The sequence below is a fragment of the Anabrus simplex genome, chromosome 6 (assembly GCF_040414725.1).
Source record: "Anabrus simplex isolate iqAnaSimp1 chromosome 6, ASM4041472v1, whole genome shotgun sequence".
Lineage (NCBI taxonomy): Eukaryota > Metazoa > Arthropoda > Insecta > Orthoptera > Tettigoniidae > Anabrus > Anabrus simplex.
The window spans coordinates 172464893-172485636 of record NC_090270.1 but is presented as its reverse complement, the minus strand read 5'-3'; the positions used below and the strand labels follow the sequence as shown (position 1 = coordinate 172485636).

The 20744-nt window shown below is 38.3% G+C and overlaps 1 protein-coding gene across 3 annotated transcripts in view; it reads right to left on the bottom strand.

The window, feature by feature from the left end:
• Positions 1-20744, bottom strand: part of gig (tuberin) — a 619250-nt gene that overhangs the window by 44542 nt on the left and 553964 nt on the right. For all 3 annotated transcript variants that reach the window (XM_067150053.2, XM_067150054.2, XM_067150056.2), the window contains one exon: positions 8254-8373. In XM_067150053.2, coding sequence (XP_067006154.2) covers positions 8254-8373 — 120 coding nt within the window. The remainder of the gene's footprint in view (positions 1-8253; positions 8374-20744) is intronic.

The following is a 20744-nucleotide window of genomic DNA, read 5'->3' as shown; positions in this document are numbered from 1 at the left end:
CTTTCGATCCATTTGCATTTTACCATTTCTGTCCAAAATTTTGGAGAAAATAGATCACAGACAAATAACCGCATATTTAAATAACAATATGCTTCTTGACAAATACTAGTCTGATTTTAGAAGCAATCATAGCATGACTACTGCACTGCTTAAAGTTACAAACGACATAGGAGTAGGTATGGATAAGGGAGAAGTTACTGTTTTAACTCTTCTAGACCTTAGTAAGGCCTTCAACTGCATTGACACTGACATACTAATATCAAAATTACGTGGTCTTAATTTCTCACAAAGCACACTATCCTGGATGTATTCCTATCTCTCTGATCGCCGGCAGTATGTATCTACAGGTGAAAATTTCTCTTCATGGCAATCTGTAGAGACTGGAATACAACAGGGGTCAGTGCTAGCGCCACTCCTATTTTTGATCTTCATTTCAGAACTAACACAAGTAATTAAACATTGTCAATATCACGTGTACGCAGATGACATACAAATATATACACATGCACATCCCCGTGACTTACTGACTGCAATAAATAGTATGAATGACGACCTAGGAAGAATATGTAGGTGGACCGATGACCATGCATTAAAAGTCAATGCCCAAAAATATAAGTGCGTTCTTTTAGCTACCCAAAGAAACCACGTACGACTTACAGACATCCATACCCACTCAGTAACATTAAGAGGCACTCAGTTACAATTCAAAGACACAGTTAAAAACTTAGGGATCATAATGGATAAAAAACTTAGTTGGAACGATCATGTAACAGGTATATGTCAGCGAGTGTTTTATTCCTTACATTCCCTTAAGAAACTCAGAGATTTACTCCCCCAAAATGTAAGAAAACTGATTATCCGAAGTATGGTAATGCCAATATTCGACTACTGTGACGTAGTATACAGTAACCTGAACGCCTCACTTTCCATCAAGCTTCAAAAGGCACATAATGCATGTGTTCGATTTATTTCAGATATACCAAGGTTTAGCCACATTTCTCCCACATTTGGTAGGCTTTCATGGCTACGCCTAAGAGAGCGACGAAACTTACACACAGTTTCCCTGTTACATTGTATACTGAACCTTAACACACCTGAATACCTCGCCACACAATTCCATTACCTAGCATCACCTTCTAGTATTCCTACCAGATCATCATCCACCTCAGTACTAAGCATTCCCATTCACCGTTCAACTGGCTACAGTAGACCATTTGTAGTCGCCGCCAGCCGAATTTGGAATTCCCTACCCACTGAAATTAGGAGTGTGTCAAACCACCTCCGCTTTAAGAAACTCTAATATATAAGTAATAATAATAACAACGTAAATGTTTCCACCTTTTCAATACTAAAATATATTCACAAAATTATAAATTACACGGTACTAGTTTCGACCCATCTAGGGGTCATCATCAGCCGTATTGGAGCAAAGATCACTTTTGGCGAAATCCTAAGAAAATGTTATTTTAAAGAATAACAAGTGAAATGAGATGTTATTATGGTAATAGTTAATAATACAAGGAATATACATACTAAGAGGTTTTTAACAAAGAATAAAGTATAAATGGGGTGTTGTAAAAATTATAATCATGGAAATCAGTAAGTTCTTGTATTGAAATGACATATATAAAATTATATATGGCTTAGGAAGAGGGCTTAAGGTGGGGCTGAAGGGTGCGGGAGAAAGTGTAATTGTCTTGGAAAAGTACCTTTGATTAAATTTAGGATTGAGTTTAGGTTGGCTGCATTATTGTTTCTGAGGAAAGTGATAAATAGATCGAAGAGTATGTTGGGTTTCTCTGAGATTTCATTGAGATTGTGACTGGCATTAAAGTATTGGTCTAGGTGTATGTAGTAATTTTCCATTATGTTGAGTAAAGGGCCCTTGTTTGCTAATACGAGGATGTCCATGTCTTGTTCAATATTGGTGAAATTATGGTTATAATCTTGCATGTGTTGGCCGATGGCTGAAAACCTGTTGTATTTTATTGCGTTAGTGTGCTCGTGGTATCTGACAATGAAGTTTCTCCCGGTTTGCCCAATGTAGGTTTTTTTACAGGTGGTACATTTGATCCTATAAACTCCTGATTTTAAAAAAACTGCTGATCTTGTTGATGTGTGAAGTATTGTATAAAACGTTCATGTTCTTATTGTTGGTTTTGAAGGCTATTTTAACGCCTTGTTTCTTAAAGATGTTGGTTAACTTGTAGATATCATTGTTGAACGTGAAGGTGGAAAATGTTAGAGGTTTGGTTATTTCTTTTTTGAGGGTAGTTTTTGGGCGATGTTTGTGTTTATTGATTATCCTTTCTATAAAATGATTGCTGAAGCCGTTGAATTTTGCGATTCCGCGGATTGTGTTGAGTTTGTTTTTTAGATCTTTATTGGACATAGGTATGCTGAAGGCTCGGTGAACTAGGCTGTTGTATGTGGCTCGTTTGTGGGACTGGGGGTGCACTGAATCTTGGCGAATGGTAGAGGCTGTTTGAGCGGGTTTTCTGAAAATTTTATAACTGAAAGAATCTGAGTTTCTAGTGATGGTTAAATCTAGAAAGTTGATTTTTTGATTTGATTCGGATTCTAGTGTGAATTTGATATGGGGATCAATATTGTTGAGTCTTAAGAGGGTGGTGGGTGCGTTAATTGATTTCTCATTCATGATTACAAAGACATCGTCGACATATCTGGCCCAAAAGAGAATGTTTTCGAATTCGTTGTCAATTTTGGTGTATTCGAGGAAGTCCAGGTATATTTCTGCTAAGATACCTGAGGCCGGTGACCCCATTGCCAAACCATTTTGTTGATATATGACATTGTCAAAAGTGAAGAAGTTATTTTCGATGATAAGTTTTAATATTGTGATAAAGTCTTGTATCTCTAGTTTGCTTAAGTGGCTGTTTTTGTTTAAACTGTTTATAATTATAGGAATTAATTTTGATACTTGTATGCTTGGGTACATGTTTACAATATCGAAAGAGTGGATGGAGTGATCCGGTTGCAAATTGAACTTGTTTAGTTTTTCTACTAGCTCAGATGTTTTTTTGGATAAGAATTGATAATTTTTTCTTAAGAAACATTGGATGAATTGTGATATTTTGTATAAGGGGCTCGGTCTATAGTTGATAATTGGCCGGATGGGAATTCCGGTTTTGTGAATTTTGGGAAGAGCTTTAGCAGTGGGGAGTCCTGGGTTCATATGTATGAGTTTGGATTTTTCCTCTTCGGTAGATAAAAATGAAGTGTTTTTAAGAGTTTGTTTAAGTAGTTTTTGAATTTTTTGGGTGGGGTCTTTTTTGATTATGGAAAATGAGCTGTCTGTGAAAAAGTTTTTTTGTTTTTTCAATATATACTTTTTTATCCATGATAACTGTTGCATTGCCTTGGTCAGCTTTGGTTACGATGAGTTCGTTGTCTTTAATTTTCTTCTTGAGGGCGTATATGCGCTTTTGTTCAGCAATTTTTTCTCTATTATTGAGGTTATTTGCGGGGTTGGTGAAATCGGGGAGGATATCAGTCAGTTTCCTTTTAACATCGGTTCTAACCTCATTTTGCGTGTCTTCCGGCATTTTGCTGATGGCTAGCTCTGATTCTGTGATCATAGTAGCGGCTATGTTGAGGCTGTTCAAGTTTGGCCAGTTGTGTTTCGGTCCTTAGGATGAAGTTAAGTGTTCACTTTCACTTAAGGGCGTGTTAGATAGATTTACAACAGCTGGATGAAACTGCGTACGATCGAACGTGTTACTATTGGAGTTTCTAGTTTGTTGGTTATGTAGTTGGCAGTTTTTTAGCCTGTTGAGTTTATTCTCCAAATTTGACTGTTTTTTGGCTAGTTCGTAGAATAATTTGTTCTCTACTTCTTGATAGAATAGTGTCCATTGTGCGTTTGAAAGTAGTTTAGTCGCTGCGAGGTGGGTGTCGTATAATTTCTGATTCAAAAAAGATTTCTTCCTGTACAAGAATTTAATTTCGTCTCTTAACCATATTTTGTTTGTTCTGTTTTGAGTTTTGATGGTTTGAGGTGAAGTCCGATGTTTCTTTTTATTGCTTCTTAGAAAATTAGGTGTCTCTAAAAGAAAGCAGGCTTCCTCGTTGACAGGGGTGAGGATAGGATTAACGGATCCTGAATCGTCTGAGGCCCAGGTTAATTGGCTTATATTGAAATCACCGCATACGATAATAGTGTCATTTTGATTTGCTACACGACTGATTCGACTTAGGGTTTCTCGGAAGTCTGTGAGTTGTACTTTCACTTCGTTCAGGGGCAGGTAACAGCAGATGAATTACAGCGCTCGGCCAGGCGATGGGGTGGCTTTCATAACAACACATTCCCAGTTTCCCGTTAGGTTGGGTTGTTGCACTGGACTGTACGCAGATTTCACTGCTATTAAAACTCCACCTCCCTTGTTCTTACAAGTAATAATATTTTGCCTATCTTGGCAGAAAATAACGTAATTATCATGCAGTATTTAACTATTGTCGACTGAAGAGTCGAGCCAGAACTCTGCTAAACACACGCAGTAGTAATGCATGTCACTCAGAGCGACGTTAAAGTCCACGAGTGATTTCTTAAGACTACAGACATTCTGGTAGTAGATGCTAAGGCTGGTATTTAACTCTGGTCCTGGGTTCAGCTGGACATTGCCAGCAACTGCCAGTAGTAGAATACTCAGCGTCAGGCTAAAGGTAGATGTGTCACTGGCCAAAGGCTTGTGCTTTACATGCTGACTCAACGCCATTTGCTGTTGCTTGCCGTTAATACACAACACTTGGGTGCTTATTTGCTGCTTATTATTGGAGAGTATATCTTCCCAACAAGTTATACTGCACTTAAAATCAAAGTATACGCTAGTTGGTTCAATTTCATTCACACATAACCGCAATAAAAGCACTTGGACCACAAGAAACATGATTATTACCGGGCACACTTACAACACGCCTGTAACCGTCCGCCATCGTGATCACGGAGAAGTAAAATATAATTGCAATTTATTCTACTTATCAGAGATAACTGTACATGTCAGCTAATTGAGAACATGAAATCAAGCTTTCACTATTTGTTTTGATGAATCTATCAAATGTACAAAGTACTTATCTCTTCTTATAGTCCACAATAATAAATGTAGCGAGTCATATGCAAATCAATGACCAGTAATATTTTAGGACAAAAACATTTCAACTCCCTCCCTCCCACCCACCCACCCTCCTCGCACAGTTATGAGGTATTTAGGGGTTGTAGTACGGATGTAAAGAAGAGGACATATAAGAGTATGGTTCCAGTGTATGGGACCCTCACCAGGATTACTCGATTTGAGAACTGGAAAAAATCATAAGAAAAGTAGCTCAATTTGTTCTAGGTGATTTCTGACAAAGTGTAGCGTTATGAAAATGTTGCAAATTTTGGGTTGGGAAAACTTGGGAGAAAGGAGACGAGCTGCTCAACTAAGCGGTATGTTCCCAACTGTCAGTGGAGAGATGGCGTGAAATGACATTAGTAGACAAATAAGTCTGAGTGGTGGTTTTAAAAGTAAGAAAATTCACAATATGAAGATAAAGCTGGAATTCAAGAAGAGAAATTGGGGCAAATATTCATTTATGGGAAGAGGAGTTTGTGATTGGATTAATTTACCAAAGGAGATGTTTGACAAATTTCCAAATTCTTTGAAATTAATTAAGAAATGGCTAGGTAAACAACAGATATGAAATAAACCCTAAATGCAGATCAATAGTGATGATTAACTGATTGATTCTTAAATTCAAACCTTCATTATTAGAGAAGTATTGCTCGTGAACAGACAAGGTTTTCTTCTGAAGATGCAGAGCAAAGTTCTCTGTGAAATGTAAAGAATTTCACCTTGTTTTCTGACACGGCAAAAACCCAAAACTTATTATCATATCTACATATTATGCCCTCAAGGGAGCCTTTGACCCCTAGAGGGCGCATCCCCAGGTGGTGGATAGGGGGCACACAAAAATGTGGGCTGGTTCAGATATTTCAGAAAATGAAGCCACAGACCAACAAGCAGCCCAATTCCTGGGGGCTTACAATACTGGGACACCCTCTTTCGAAAGGTTATAAAGATGGAGGGCCCAGAAAATAAACCCATAGACCAACAGGCAGCCCAATTCCTGGGGGCTTACAATATTGGGACAGCCTCTCTCCAGGGGTCATAAAGATTGGAGGGCTCAATCAATCAATCAATCAATCAATCAATCAATCAATCAATCAATCAATCAATCAATCAATCAATCAATCAATCAATCAATCAATCAATCAATACTGATCTACATCTAGGGCAGTTGCCCAGGTGGCAGATTCCCTATCTGTAGGTGTGTTAGAAAGTGGTGGTTTTTTTTAGAGATTACTTGATTTACAAATCAAAATGTGGTGTTTGTGTTATTATTATTTTCTCAGAAAAAATGTTAAAATTTGAAAAGCAATCAGGTATGTATAATAAGTGCATTCAAAAATGTACAAAATTAATAAAATATACAGTAAAAAACAAGATAGGTCTAGCAGGTAAACCCTTAAATGTGGCTATGGAAGAATGAGAAAACACTTATAAGTGAGTCACATTTTTGTTTTACATTCACCTCCATGCATCATCTTGAAACATATTTTAAATTAATACAAGTTACCTTTCTCAGTTTTATCAGAATACTGCAGTGAAATCATTGAAAGTAGATCATGGTCTGTGTCTCTTATCACTTACTATGAGCCTATTGTTTGAAAACCTTCAGAATCCACAAAATGAAATGGCGTATGGCTTTTAGTGCCGGGAGTGTTCGAGGACAAGTTCGGCTCGCCAGATGCGGGTCTTTTGATTTGACGCCCGGAGGCGTGATGAGGATGAAATGATGATGATGAAGATGACACATACACCCAGCCCCCGTGCCAGCAAAATTAACCAATTAAGGTTACAATTTCCGACCCTGCCGGGAATCGAACCCAGGACCCCTGTGACCAAAGGCCAGCACGTTAACCATTTAGCCATGGAGCCAGACTCAGAATCCACATCTGAACATGGATACCACACACGTTTAAATGTAGCAGTTGCATATTCTCAGTGCAAGAAGAGGTAGCAGGTGACAGAATTGCAAAGAGAGAATCCACATCTGAACATGGATACCACATACGTTTAAATGTAGCAGTCAGTGCAAGAAGAGGTAGCAGGTGACAGAATTGCAAAGAGAGCTGCCATGTGAAGACCTAGAGCAGAACACTAATCATGATGATGAATTAGAAGAGGGAAAGGAATTTTTTTTTTTTTTTTTTTTTTTTGCTAGCTGCTTTACGTCGTACCGGCACAGATAGGTCTTATGGCGACGATGGGACAGGAAAGGCCTAGGAATTAGAAGGAAGCAGCTGTGGCCTTAATTAAGGTACAGCCCCAACATTTGCCTGGTGAGAAAATGGGAAACCACAGAAAACCATCTTCAGGGCTGCCGACAGTGGGGTTCAAACCCATTATCTCCCGGATGCGAGCTGACAGCTGCGCGCTCCTAACCGCACGGCCAACTTGCCTGGTTGGGAAGGACAAGAAATGTAATTGGACTGTAAGGAACTACACCGGCTTTCTAGACTGAGGCCACCATCTCACCATTAGATAGCTCTTCAATTGTAATCACCTAGTGTCACTCTGCCACCATACATGCAAATGGTATGGTTTATCAAGATACCTTGCTACCAAGTTTGCAATGGTACAAACACCATGCTGTAATGCAATATTCTCATAAAGTAACGCACTGTTAACATAAGACTGATTGACTGATTGATGAAAAATGTTGTTTATTGGTGGCACTGACTTAGAAGGTAAGGTAGAACTCAGGCAGGAACAACAGAAAACTATCTGAAGGGTTGCCAAAAGTTGAGTCTGTTCCTCCCAACTCACAACTGCAACCTTACAGCTACTCAGCTCATATTGTAGGGCTTTCGAATTAAAATGCTGCCAGTCACAGAGACCTCTTAGCGAGCCAGGTTAGTGGGTTATCTTGAGGTAGAGAAAACATTTGTCTGTCATTAGCATTCAGCCCACTTAGCAGCAGGTGGTAGCAGTGTTGACCGGGAGCTCAGTACGAGGTCTCTGCGGCCAGCAGCATTTTAATTTGAAAATCCTGTATATATCCACTCACTTAGTACACATTGTTTTATTCTGATTTACAATAATACACATATAGGTTCAAAACAGCCTTCCATAAGTGATACAAACTTAAACTGTTTTATAGCTTGTTTGCAAAAAACAACAGAACACGTACCTGCATAACATCATCCTGCCAAATGTATGCAAACTTTCCATCGTTGCCATTCCTTTCCAGTCCTCCCAAGAAGGTATTTTGAGGATCAGCATCTTTAAGCTTGATGAGAGTACCAAGCCTCTGGAGAGATAAACAATTATCAGAAATGAAAAAGGAAGTGCAGTTCGAAGTTTTAGTATACAACCTTATTCATCATTCTATACTGTAGCATACAAAAGTACAGTTAGTGGACATTTGGGGAGGAAAAAAAAAAAAAAAAAAAAAAAAAAAAACACACCATAGCACAACAGCCCTGTAGAGCCATGGCCTACTGAGCCCTTATAGAAGTGCTCATTTAATTAATCAGTCATTTATTCAAATGTACAGAGAATATATCATTTTTATTAAGTACTACTAACTGGCAGGGAACGTCTACATTCAGCAGCACATGTCGCAATTTATGCGGGGAGTTTGGAGCTTGGGTTTGTTTGCTCGCCAGCTAAGTTTAGAAGGAGGAATTTTGACATAATGTACACAAAGCAGAACAAGGAATCAATAGAATTCCAATGGCCAGACCAACGGACTACACTTCTGAGCCCCGGCGAGAGGCTAGATGAGCTGCAAATATACGTTTGAGGTAAGCGTTGGGTACGCGATGTGTTGAGCCAATGAAATGATAGAGGCACAGTCAATTTGGCTAGGTATTGGTCTATGTGAGTGATGGCCTCGAGCGATGATACAATGGCGTCTTAGCGGATGAATTAATAAAAGCGATGAGCACGTGAGCTAGCTACCCCATTATTTGGCGAGAATCTGTGCAGGTAACATCGAGAGAAGTATTATTTACATGAGTGCGGGTCGGAACTTGTGTTTCTTGATCGTGTGGGGACTTGAACTTTGGTTTAAGACACTCAGTCTGCATTTCAATTATTCAAGATGTTAAACTTTTGAGAATGGCTTTTATTTTATGATTTCCAGAGGGAAGAACAGTTTCCAGATAGTCAATCAAGGTTTAGCAGTTTGCCGGTGTAAACAGATTTGACGAGGACATCAAATTCAGTAATTTCCAGTCCAGCATTTAAATGGGAAATATTTGACCTAGTAACGGGATTAGATAAGAGAAGTTGTTCCGCGATGAATGGAACTGTTTTCTCGGTCAGTGGAAATTACCCCAGCCATAGTACTCTAGTAACCAGAAGGTTAATCTTGACCTAGTTTCTACATTGTGAACGAGGGGATGTTTTAAACAACATCCAGAAGCAGAGACAGAAAATATGACATCACTTTTCTTCGCCAGGATGGAGACCAAAGGACTGATCCAAGTCTTTTCTGAAGGCATCATCATCGATATGGCTGGCTATAAAAACGATGGGGAGCCGGCTGTCCCAAAAGGCAGGCTGAGGTAAGTCAATGAAATAGATTGAGTACAGAATTTTTGATGTAATTATGTGAGTGTGAACGTGTTTTAATGTTGCAAAAGGGGATAGGTTAGTTTTAATATTTAATTTCAGTAAATTTTGCTTTGTTTGGAAGGACTACATCCTATTTAAAGTAAATGTTAGGAAGCTTGTTAAATAAATATAATTGTAACATAAATGTGGACGGATTGCGTAAGGTGGCAGCTTGCCTTTCATTTTATTCAGATATATATATATTTGCTGAGCGGTTAGCGTCATTTATTTTATAAGTCGCTTTCTTATTTTAGCTTAATTTAATTTAATTTGTTTTGCTTTGCTGTTTGAGACGCAGTATACGCCTCGGGGCTTAAATGTATGTAAATAAGAATTTAAAATAAAGTCAGGAAGGACTAGAGTAAAGTATTAAGGGGAGCTCAAAGCGTACGGAAACATACTGTCATGTTTTCTGGGATTTATTGCATGATACGTGAATGCAAGAGTGTGAGACGGTGGAGTTTGGATGCACAAATTTTGATAGCTTCATCTTTGTGACTATTTGAATATCAAGATGAGTATAAATTAGTAATTGATTCAAGAGTTCCTCAAACTCAGTTTCGTATTCCAAGTTCCGAATAGTTAGAATCGATTTTTCTGTAAAATTTTATTATTATTATTATTATTATTATTATTATTATTCATGCGAGTTTCTTATGTTGTGAGGATACGATATTTCAGTAACTTTCAGATGTTCAGACATGATCGATTGTCTATGTGGCAATTTCTTAGTTTCAGATTATGATATTACTGGCTGATGTACCTGTGCTTCGCAACAGGATTCTCAGAGCGACTGACTTTATGGTTTTCCTAACTGAAGTCAACATAATTCATTACAAAAATGTCAGTAGGAATGTAGCTATTAAAAGCAATGTTATCACATAAAATACTCAATCAAATGAAAAACTGCACGTTTTTCCACTTTTAACGAACAGTACTACGAATATAAATGGTCCAATAATGGACCATTTATATTGGTATTATAAATTTGCTCATTCAGGACAAATATTTCAGATTCCCTATGGGAATCAACATCTATATCATCTGATGGCCAAGCAGACATCAATTTTTAGCGAAGAGACAAAGTCTCTTAGTGCATTGGCACTGCCGGTGGCTCCAGTTAGCCTACGCAGTGGCCTCCATGGTATGCACTAGCCAGCGTATTGGTAGGTGTGCTAGGTACCAACTGATGAGCCCACCCTAGCACACGAGGGCGAAATGCTGGCAACCAAGAATGAGCTAGCTGGAAAAATTTATAATGTCCAATAATGGACCATTTATATTGGTATTATAAATTTGCTCATTCAGGACAAATATTTCAGATTCCCTATGGGAATCAACATCTATATCATCAGTACTACGAAGCCGATCAAACAGTTCAAAGTTCCAGAGCTGGAATGACCAGGCTGCAGACAGTTGTGAACACTCCTCTGCCATTATTCCATTAATATTCACAGATGGAACACAAGAAGAGTTGAACGCCACTGTACGGACCTGCTTACAAGCAGAACACTAGAATAGTCTTCTCCCATTATGATCAGCAAACACACTTAGGCCTTCTCTCTCTCCCGCTCCTTAAAAGTCACCCCACACGTGAGACAATGGAATAGTCCCCCGCTATGTGTAACGCTACGCTGCACAAGAGAGGATTTAACCTAAAGGAGCTCCGAAGGAGTTTTAAAAGAGGTCCCACAAACGGAAGTCGATCCCCACTATGAATGCTAGTGAGTACCTGACAATGACTATCTGACTGTGCACATTGTTACTCTATGGAATTTAATTACCTATGTAATCTAATCATTGTGTATTATTGTGTGTATGGCCATTGGCTACAATAAATTGTTATATATCTGTCTAATAGTCAAATGATTTTATAGTCAATGAAGACTGCATAGCATTTGCCCTTTCTTAGGGCCTCTTCTATCTCTCCAAGCAAGCAACTAACTGTCTGTATAGTGCTTCTCCTTCGAGTGAATCCAAACTGGCAGTCCGCTATATTTGCCTCTTCTTCCAGTCTGTTTGCTATTATCTTCGTGTAGATCTTGAAAAGAATATTCTCCAGTGCCACTTCTCAGTACGAGTTGGGGTCGTTTGTTTCTCCTTTACCTTTATACCGAACTTTCATTGTAGACTGTCTCCATCTGTCCAGAATTAATCCTGTTCTAAGGCAGTAGTTGAATATGCTGGTCCAAAATAGTAGCAGCATTTCGATGGACTGTTTGAGATGTTTGTAGTAAATCTGGTCAGGGCCAGCTGCCTTCCCGTTTCTTGCTTGTTTTACTGCTTCTAGTCATTAAAAGTCTTTTAAAAAAATATTCTCTTCCAACTTGAAATGTTTGAGAGTGACACCACTCGATGAATCAAATGGTCTAGTGGGTACTGGAAGATAAAACATTATATGTGATCCATTTTTTTGCCAATATCAGTATTAAAGAATTAGTCAATAAGGAAGCCTGAGAAGTTTCTGTTGTTGTTGACTAAATTAAGCAGGTCTTCTTAATTAGGTTATGTGAATCTAGAATGAAAAAGATGAGTGACTGTAATTGTTAGTGATATCGAGAGTCGAGGTGCTGTGATGTTGTCCTTCAGGAGTTCTTTATATATATATAAAAGTGAAACTACGTTTGTTTGTCTGTCTCAAATGGACTCAAAAACTACTAGACAAATTTGGCTGAAAATTTCACATTTTTTCTTTTTTACTTCTGAACAGGTTTAGGAAGTGATTTGAACTAAATCTGATAGGTAGTTTTTTATAATGAGTATTTTATGTAATTAATTTAATTACAAAGCTGCAACAAGGTTGGATCGACCTTAATGGACAGATTATCACTAGGTGACAGCGACATACTCTATATCAAGATAGTCTGGTAAGAAATGCATTATATAGCAGGAAGGGGACACATCGCTATGTTTTATGAAGGACTTTCCTTGCTAGGAGGTCCATGTAATAAATAATAATAATAATAATAATAATAATAATAATAATAATAATAATAATAATAATAATGTTATTGTTTTTATGTTCTACTAACTACTTTTGACGGTTTTCAGAGATGCCGAGGTGCCGAAATGTTGTCCTTCAGGAGTTCTTTAAAATGCCAGTAAATCAATCGACATGAGGCTGATGTACTAAGCACCTTCAAATACCACTAGACCAAGCCAGGAGTGAACCTACCAAGCTGGAGTCAGAAAGCCAGCACCTGAACCATCTGAGCCACTCAGCCCGGTGCTTTTTCTAAATACATCGGGTGTAACTATAGGAAACGCTATACCTATTCAAGTCATGTATAAACTGGCAGATGATTATAATTTGTTACCCTCCATGGTTGGTTTTCCCCCTGGACTCAGCAAGGGATTCTACCTCTACCGCCTCAAGGGCAATGTCCTGGAGCATGAGACATAGGGTCGGGGATACAACTGGTGAGGAAGATCAGTACCTTGCCCAAGCAGCCTCACCTGCTATGCTGAACAGAGGCCTTGTGGGGGATGGGAAGATTGGAAGGGATAGACCAGGAAGAGGGAAGGAAGCGACCGTGGCATTAAGTTTGGTACCATCCCGGCATTTGCCTGGAGGAGAAGTGGGAAACCAAGGAAAACCACTTTCAGGATGTCTAAGGTGGTAATCAAACCTCCCTCTACTCAGATGACCTCCCAAGGCTGAGTGGACCCTGTTCCAGCCCTTGTACCACTACTCAAATTTCATGGCAGAGCCGGGAATTGAACCGGGCCTCCGTGGGTGGCGGCTAATCACACTAACCACTACACCACACAGGAGGATCGTAAACTGTTAGATATAATATAAAAATGTATGTATGGATGGATAAGAATGGATAAGATGAGAAATGAGAAGGTAAAAGAAGAGCCACTACAGAACAGGATAGAGGCAGCTAGACTTACATGGTACGGGCACATGAAGAGAATGACAGAGGAAAGGATACCCAGGAGGATGCATGAAACAGAGAGGAATACCAAAAGACAGGTGGATAAAAGGGGTGAAAGAGTGTGTACAGAGAAGAGGAGAGGACCGGGCAAGTGTGAAGAGGGAGAAGTGGTGGGAAGACAAGAGGAGATGGAGAGGCGTATGTTCCAAGCAGATATGACCAACAGCTGGAAAACTGCATGTGATGATGATGATGATGTATGTATGTATGTACATACATTTCACATCTCCTCCTAAACCATATGGATACTATCTGGAGACAAATACTGTGGAGGTAGGCCACCCCTAGCACCGCTAGTGGTTGAGGTGTGGCATATAAAAATAATAGAAAATACTGTCAAATCCATAGTTTTCAGAGTCGCTGAGATGAATAGTGACACTCTGGATGTTGCTTAAGTCAAAGTTCAGCCCCAATTGGAATGGGGGTTAGAAGGGGTGAAAAACAATGTCCAAACTGACCAAGATTATTGATGCAACCTATGTGTGTATGCTTAAGCATAGCTCTCAACCAAACTTAGTACACATATGACTTACTATCTGAATAAAATACTGTGGGGGTAAGACACTTCTATCAATCCTAGGGGTAGGGGTAGAAAGGGGTGAAATATAAAAATAATAGAAATCAACCAATAATGTAGAATCCATAGTTTTCCGGGTCACCGAAATGAATAGTAACACTCCAAATGTCGTTTACATCCAAATTCAGCCCCCATTAGTTTGGGAGATGAGAAGAGGTTAAAAAGAAAATGTCCAAAATGACAGATTATGGATGCATATTTGTGTGTTACAGCACAGCTCTCAACCAAACTTTGTACACATGACTTACTATCTGGAAAAGTTACTGTGAGGGCAAGACTCTCCTAGCAACGCTAGGTAGTGGTGGTGGTGGTGGTGGTGGTTGTTATTGTTTTAAGAGGAAGTACAACTATGTAACCAACCTCTATTAACATTAATCAGAGGGAAAAAATGGAAGGGGTCCGACACTTAAAATCTGTATTGGCCAAAGAAAGGCAAGGCCACAAAGATATATATATACACGTATACATATATGTGTACATATATATAACATATATAACATGACGTTGCCAAATATTTCTCGATGTCTCTCTCACACTGCGTGACGAAGATGATACCGAAGAACTGACAGGTAATACTGTGCATTTACAGTTTGTCCCTGTGGAACTGGATGATACACTAAAACACCTTGACTGTCATATGCCAATATTATCATATATATATATATATACACATATATGTTTTATATATATAAAACAGGTTAGATCATTGCAGAATCATTATTTAAGAGACTAAGGATACTCCCAGTACCAACCTTATACATCATGCAATGCATTCTACACGTGAAAAAAAAAAAAAAAAAAAAAGATCATCTCAGAAAGAATGTTGGCAATCACAATTACCAGACACGAACAAGAAATAATATTTTTATTGAGCACAAGAGTAAAACCATTGCCTTGAGACATGTAGACTCTGTTGGAATCAGATTATATAGCAAACTTCCTAATAAAATTAAAGATATTAGTCCCATCAGTTCATTTACCATAGCTCTAAAAATCTCCTGCTGATTAGCTGCTTCTATAGTACAGAAGAATACATGATGAAGTGCTGGTTATGATGCTATTACTTATTAACTTGTAAACATTCTTAATATCTAGTATATAGCCTTAAAAATGTGTTGATGTCACATTGATTATGTACGTATTGTTAACACCACACTCATATTTTATTTTGTCTTGTAAATATTGATTATTAATATTATTTATTATTTTTAAAAATTAGGATGCGCTGTCCTGACATTGAGGTATGTGGTGTTCTTGCCCCCCCCCCCCCCCTTTTCTTCTTTTTCAAAATGTTCATTATTGTTAGTATTAAGAAGTCACTTGAAAATTCCTATATTGTTGGCATATTTCAAAATATGTAATTGTACAGTCTATGGAGGCTAAATGAATGAATGAATGAATGAATGAATGATCGGGGAATACGAAGGGTATGGCAAGACCTTCCATCCGCAACGCTGTAAACAACGGGTAACTGTGTATGCTGTGTGTGGTGTGTGTTGTCTAGCGTTGTTATTATGACGTTGCCAAATATTTCTCGATGTCTCTCTCACACTGCATGATGAAGATGATACCGAAGAAATGACAGGTAATACTGTGCATTTACAGTTTGTCCCTGTAGAACTGGATGATACACTAAAACACAAATATTATCATCGACTTTGTGGGGGATGGATTTCATCTTACCTTACGTCGCAAACTATGAACCAGTTGGGAATGTTTTAAGACTAATATGAGAAGAATATGTTTTTACACCTTTAATTATGTCACCTAAACATGCTGCAGCTGATGATGTTTAGATACCAAATGAAGCATGTACTACTGAAATGTAAATTTGCCTAAGGCAAAAAATAGCAAAGTCAAAAAAGCAAAGTCATCTCCGTACAGGTCATGAAGGCCCTTGGAGGGGTGGAAGGTAAAGGCTTCCACCATTCATAACCTCGGCACGTGATGGGGTAGAGTGGTTAGCTCTACGCCCGGCTGCCTTTGCCCCCAGGAATGAACTTGGTACTCATTTTTGGTGTAGGCTGAGTGAACCTCAGGGCGATATGCACCTCCGGAAGTGGAAATCTCGTTTCTTAAATTTTACGACTTCCTGACGGGGATTCGAACCCACGTCCTTCCAGGCGAACCGAGCACGCCTTTACCACCTCGGCCAGGCAGCCCCAAAGGCAAAAAATATATTATAACGATTAGGTGGATTTATTGGTTTACTTCACTTAGTTGTCTCCGTGGTGATCCAGAATGACGCCATTCACTGGAATGTAACTTCAATTCTAGTTCGTATTGTACCAAGAACCATTAATGGCCTGGAACATTATTTTGTAATGTCAATTAACTGCAACGATACGGGCCGACGTGCGAAGAACTGCAACGGCACGGCTCAGGCAGGCAAACAGTGAGCTATCTATGTCAGAGCTTCCACATTGGAGACTGACGTAATGATCATGTGAACAACGCACGATTGCTCTAGAACATACGAGAAGTATTTTTATTAATTTTTTATCCCGTGGTGATATCAAATAATGGCCTATGCCATCTTGTAGCCTATGATTTAAACATCAACATGTGTAAATTTCATTAAAATTGGCCCAAAGAGTTAAAAGTTATTCCACCGTAAAGAAATGCAATTTTATCAGAAGGGGAGGAAAGTTAACACAGCTATACGATATAAAAGAGCAGGCATTTGACTTGGTTAGACAGTTCTCAACTCACAACAATCGTGTAAGCATGCTGCTGAACGCGAATATAAACGTCGAAAGTCGAACTTAGTTATCGCGTAGCGGTACTCTGCTTCAATTATCTTTCTACTTGTAGTCCAGTGAACAGTGTAGGACTTAGAAATTTTCAATTATTACTACGATGACTTGGTAATCTCAACATTTAAAAAAATGTTTAAGAGTGCTGATGATAGTAAGTTACCTTACATTTTGGACTTTAACTTGAGTGAACTTGACTATTTAAAACTTATAATTTTCTTCGAGACAGAATAACTTAAAACATTTACAACTGATAAACGTGTGCAAGTTAAGGACATTTTTTTGTGGATAATATTTTGTTTACTAAAGCAGACTATCTCATAATAGTGCTTTAAAATACACGTCTAATGAAAATTTTGAACTATCAGCATATTTAATCTATGCTTGCGAGTGCGTGACGTTGTACCGCATTCTACTCTACCGCAATCAGGACTTGTAAACATTCGTGAGATATAACATTTCATCATTTTGAATAGACTGTGATCTCAGTGTGACAATACTTGTAAATATTCTCAGACTGTACTTTTATAAACGACAATTTCCAGGACAATAATCATTAACAATTTACTGCCAGACTTTGTACGTGTGCACCTAACACGATACTGTGTTCGTCGTCTGATTCATAAATCTGAACTAGGTTAGATAGGACACTCAATACTCATTACTAGTTAGTTGAACTCTCTTGTGTCTTTTAAAACCCGACAAAAATGCCTTAAAACCTGACGAGTGTCTATTATAATCATGTCTACCTGTCAACGTGGGATTGAAGACGTGGTTTCAACGTGTTGTACCATTTCATTGCCCTGATTACGGCGAAACGAGGATCATAACTTTTGCCGTGAATTGCGATAAATGTCAGAAATCATGCAGTAGAAAAATATGTTACAAGAAAATATAGTCATATGGAATTAAATAGGCTGTGAATATGTTGAAAGGAAATACAGACATGTCGAATCAAGTAGGCCATGATCGGGAAGTAAAAATGTTCAGACCTATGGAATCCAAATGGCCGTGATTAAGATAAATGCAGAACTTTTAAATTGTTAAACCGGCAAAGTGAACAATAGAATTTTACGTTGAATATCAAGACGAAGTTATATGAGGGAAGTAACACGCAAAGAAAAGGAGCTTGTTTTAAAAGAAGATTTCTTGAATAATTGAAGGAACGCATAGTAATACAAAAACATAACACTAATCTTAACAAGATTATTAAAAACCATAACTACAAGGGGAAGGAAAAGAATAGTTGTCGGTAGACTAGAATTGAATCATAAATTAACAAGGATTACTTAGAACAGGAATTAGATATCGCTAATTTGAAATATCTCGTCAAACAAGGAGAAATATAAAGCATTTTTATAAGTAATTCGATCTGAAATATTATTGCCTACGGTGTTATGATCTACTGAGTATAATAGAAATAAGATTCAAGAAAATATAATAGTTAATAGAAGCATGAAACTAATGATATCTTCAAATATGTTTCTGACGCATGTATACGACGGCATCATGAGGAGCAACTAAGCTGAGAATGGGATTGACATCTGACAGAGACCAACCAGCTGATTCTCCGAACCCGAGACTGGTAACCACAACCTGGACATGACGCAGCCATAACCTGGAGATGACGTCCCAGAGAAGAACGAGATGATTCCCATCCCAATCCAGTAACGCGGGCAAAATAAGCTAAGTTCCATGAAATAAATTAGTAGATTATCCATATTTAACCTAATATGTAGAGTTGATACTATATGTGTTATTATGAAAGAGAGATCGACATGTGTATCTTCGAGACAATTTCAATGTGCAGTGTCTTCGTGAAAGAATTCATAATATTGTTTTAATGATGGATTTAGGTAGTCCTCAATTACATAAGAAAACAGTCATATATAGGGAAGATGAAATTCACTGGTGATGAGCTTTGATAATAATTCCTCGACTTATTTCCAAAGTATACTATGATCAATGTCATCCAATATAGTTGATAATAATAATAATGCTATTTGATTTACGTCCCACTAACTACTTTTAAGGTCTTCGGAGACGCCGAGGTGTCGGAATTTAGTCCCGCAGATGTTCTTTTACGTGCCAGTAAATCTACCAACACGGGGCTGTCGTATTTGAGCACCTTCAAATACCACCTGACTGAGCCAGGATCGAACCTGCCAAGTTGGGGTTAGAAGGCCAGCGCCTTAACCGTCTGAGCCACTCAGCCCGGCCAATATAGTTGAAATGCGAAATGAAAATAGATTGACTTGCAGGATATGGAGATTAGTTTCAACACCAACCTATCATCAAATGTAAGTAAATATAAGCCTGATATGTTCATTCTTTGACAAGAAAAGTGTATCTTTTATATGAATGGTAATTAGAGACCCATAAAGCGTCATTGTGTTAATATATTAAATTTTTTGAGTTATACGTTGCCAAGGAAGGAATAATTGATATTTATATGTGTGGCAGAAAACAAATATGACGGAATTATGAGGTTAGAGTTGTGAGTATTATGATTGAGATATATTTGTTGATACAACTGGGTGGAAATATGGTATTTATGATGAAATATAATGAAAGATATTTATTTAAGGTTAACTGATAGTAATTTCGCGATACAATTCTAAATCTAGGTTATATTTGTCACGATAGCAAAGTGAATTATGGAGTGACGTATAATATGGGTTGATGTGATACACTTATGATGGTATTTGTTTATTGAACTTACAGGGTAATAACGGTGTACGATCATCAAAAGATCATTTCCAACTAACTGATATTATGATATAGTCATGGTATTTTCAAGGAGAATTTCGCATGTTGCTTAGTATTTTAATTGATTTAAGTCGAAACAATAGATCACTGATGAAAATGTCTTCATAAATTTATGTTACTGCCATTAACGAATTAAGAAATATCATCTACGGTATTCCTTGAATTTTCGCGACCAGGTGATAGAATTTAAGTAAACATTTGACCTTGATAGTTATATGACCTATTTACAAAAATGACAAGAATATGTTAGAGAACTCCTACATATTTTTCAGGAAATATTTTGGATTTTTATCCAGTTACGGGTAGTAAATATATATATATTACCTGGAAAGCCTATGTCCTGGCCCATCAATCGAAAGAAACGTTATTCCAGCATAAAATATCCGTCCGACGTACGAACATTTAAATAAAGGAATGTTCCAGCAGGTGCCAGACTTCACGAGTGCACTAGGCGAAGTCAAGTGACGTCACCTGTCACTCGAAGCTCACCTCACCTAGAGATATTTCTCGAAAAGAATTTTCTTTTCGCAAGCTTTTCAACGCCTTAACCAATTTCAACGGGACAAACGTTGAATTGTAGCGGATGTCATAAAAGTTAATCCCTGTGAATTTCGAATTAATCCATCCCATGGTTGTTGAGTTGAGCCCCAGGGGCTCTGAACTTGGGAGCGTGGGTTGGCAACCACGGGGCCCTTAGCTGAGTCCTGGCATTGCTTCCACTTACTTGTGCCAGGCTCCTCACTTTCATCTATCCTGTCCGACCTCCCTTGGTCAACTCTTGTTCTTTTCCGACCCCGATGCTATTAGGTTTCCGAGGGCTAGGGAGTCTTTCATTTTCATGCCCTTCGTGGCCCTTGTCTTCCTTTGGCCGATATCTTCATTTATCGAAATATCGGATCCCTTCCATTTTTCCTTTTCTTCCCACTCTCTAATCTCCCAGGGGCTCTGAACTTCGGAGCGTGGGTTGGCGACCACAGGGCCCTTAGCTGAGTCCTGGCATTGCTTCCACTTACTTGTG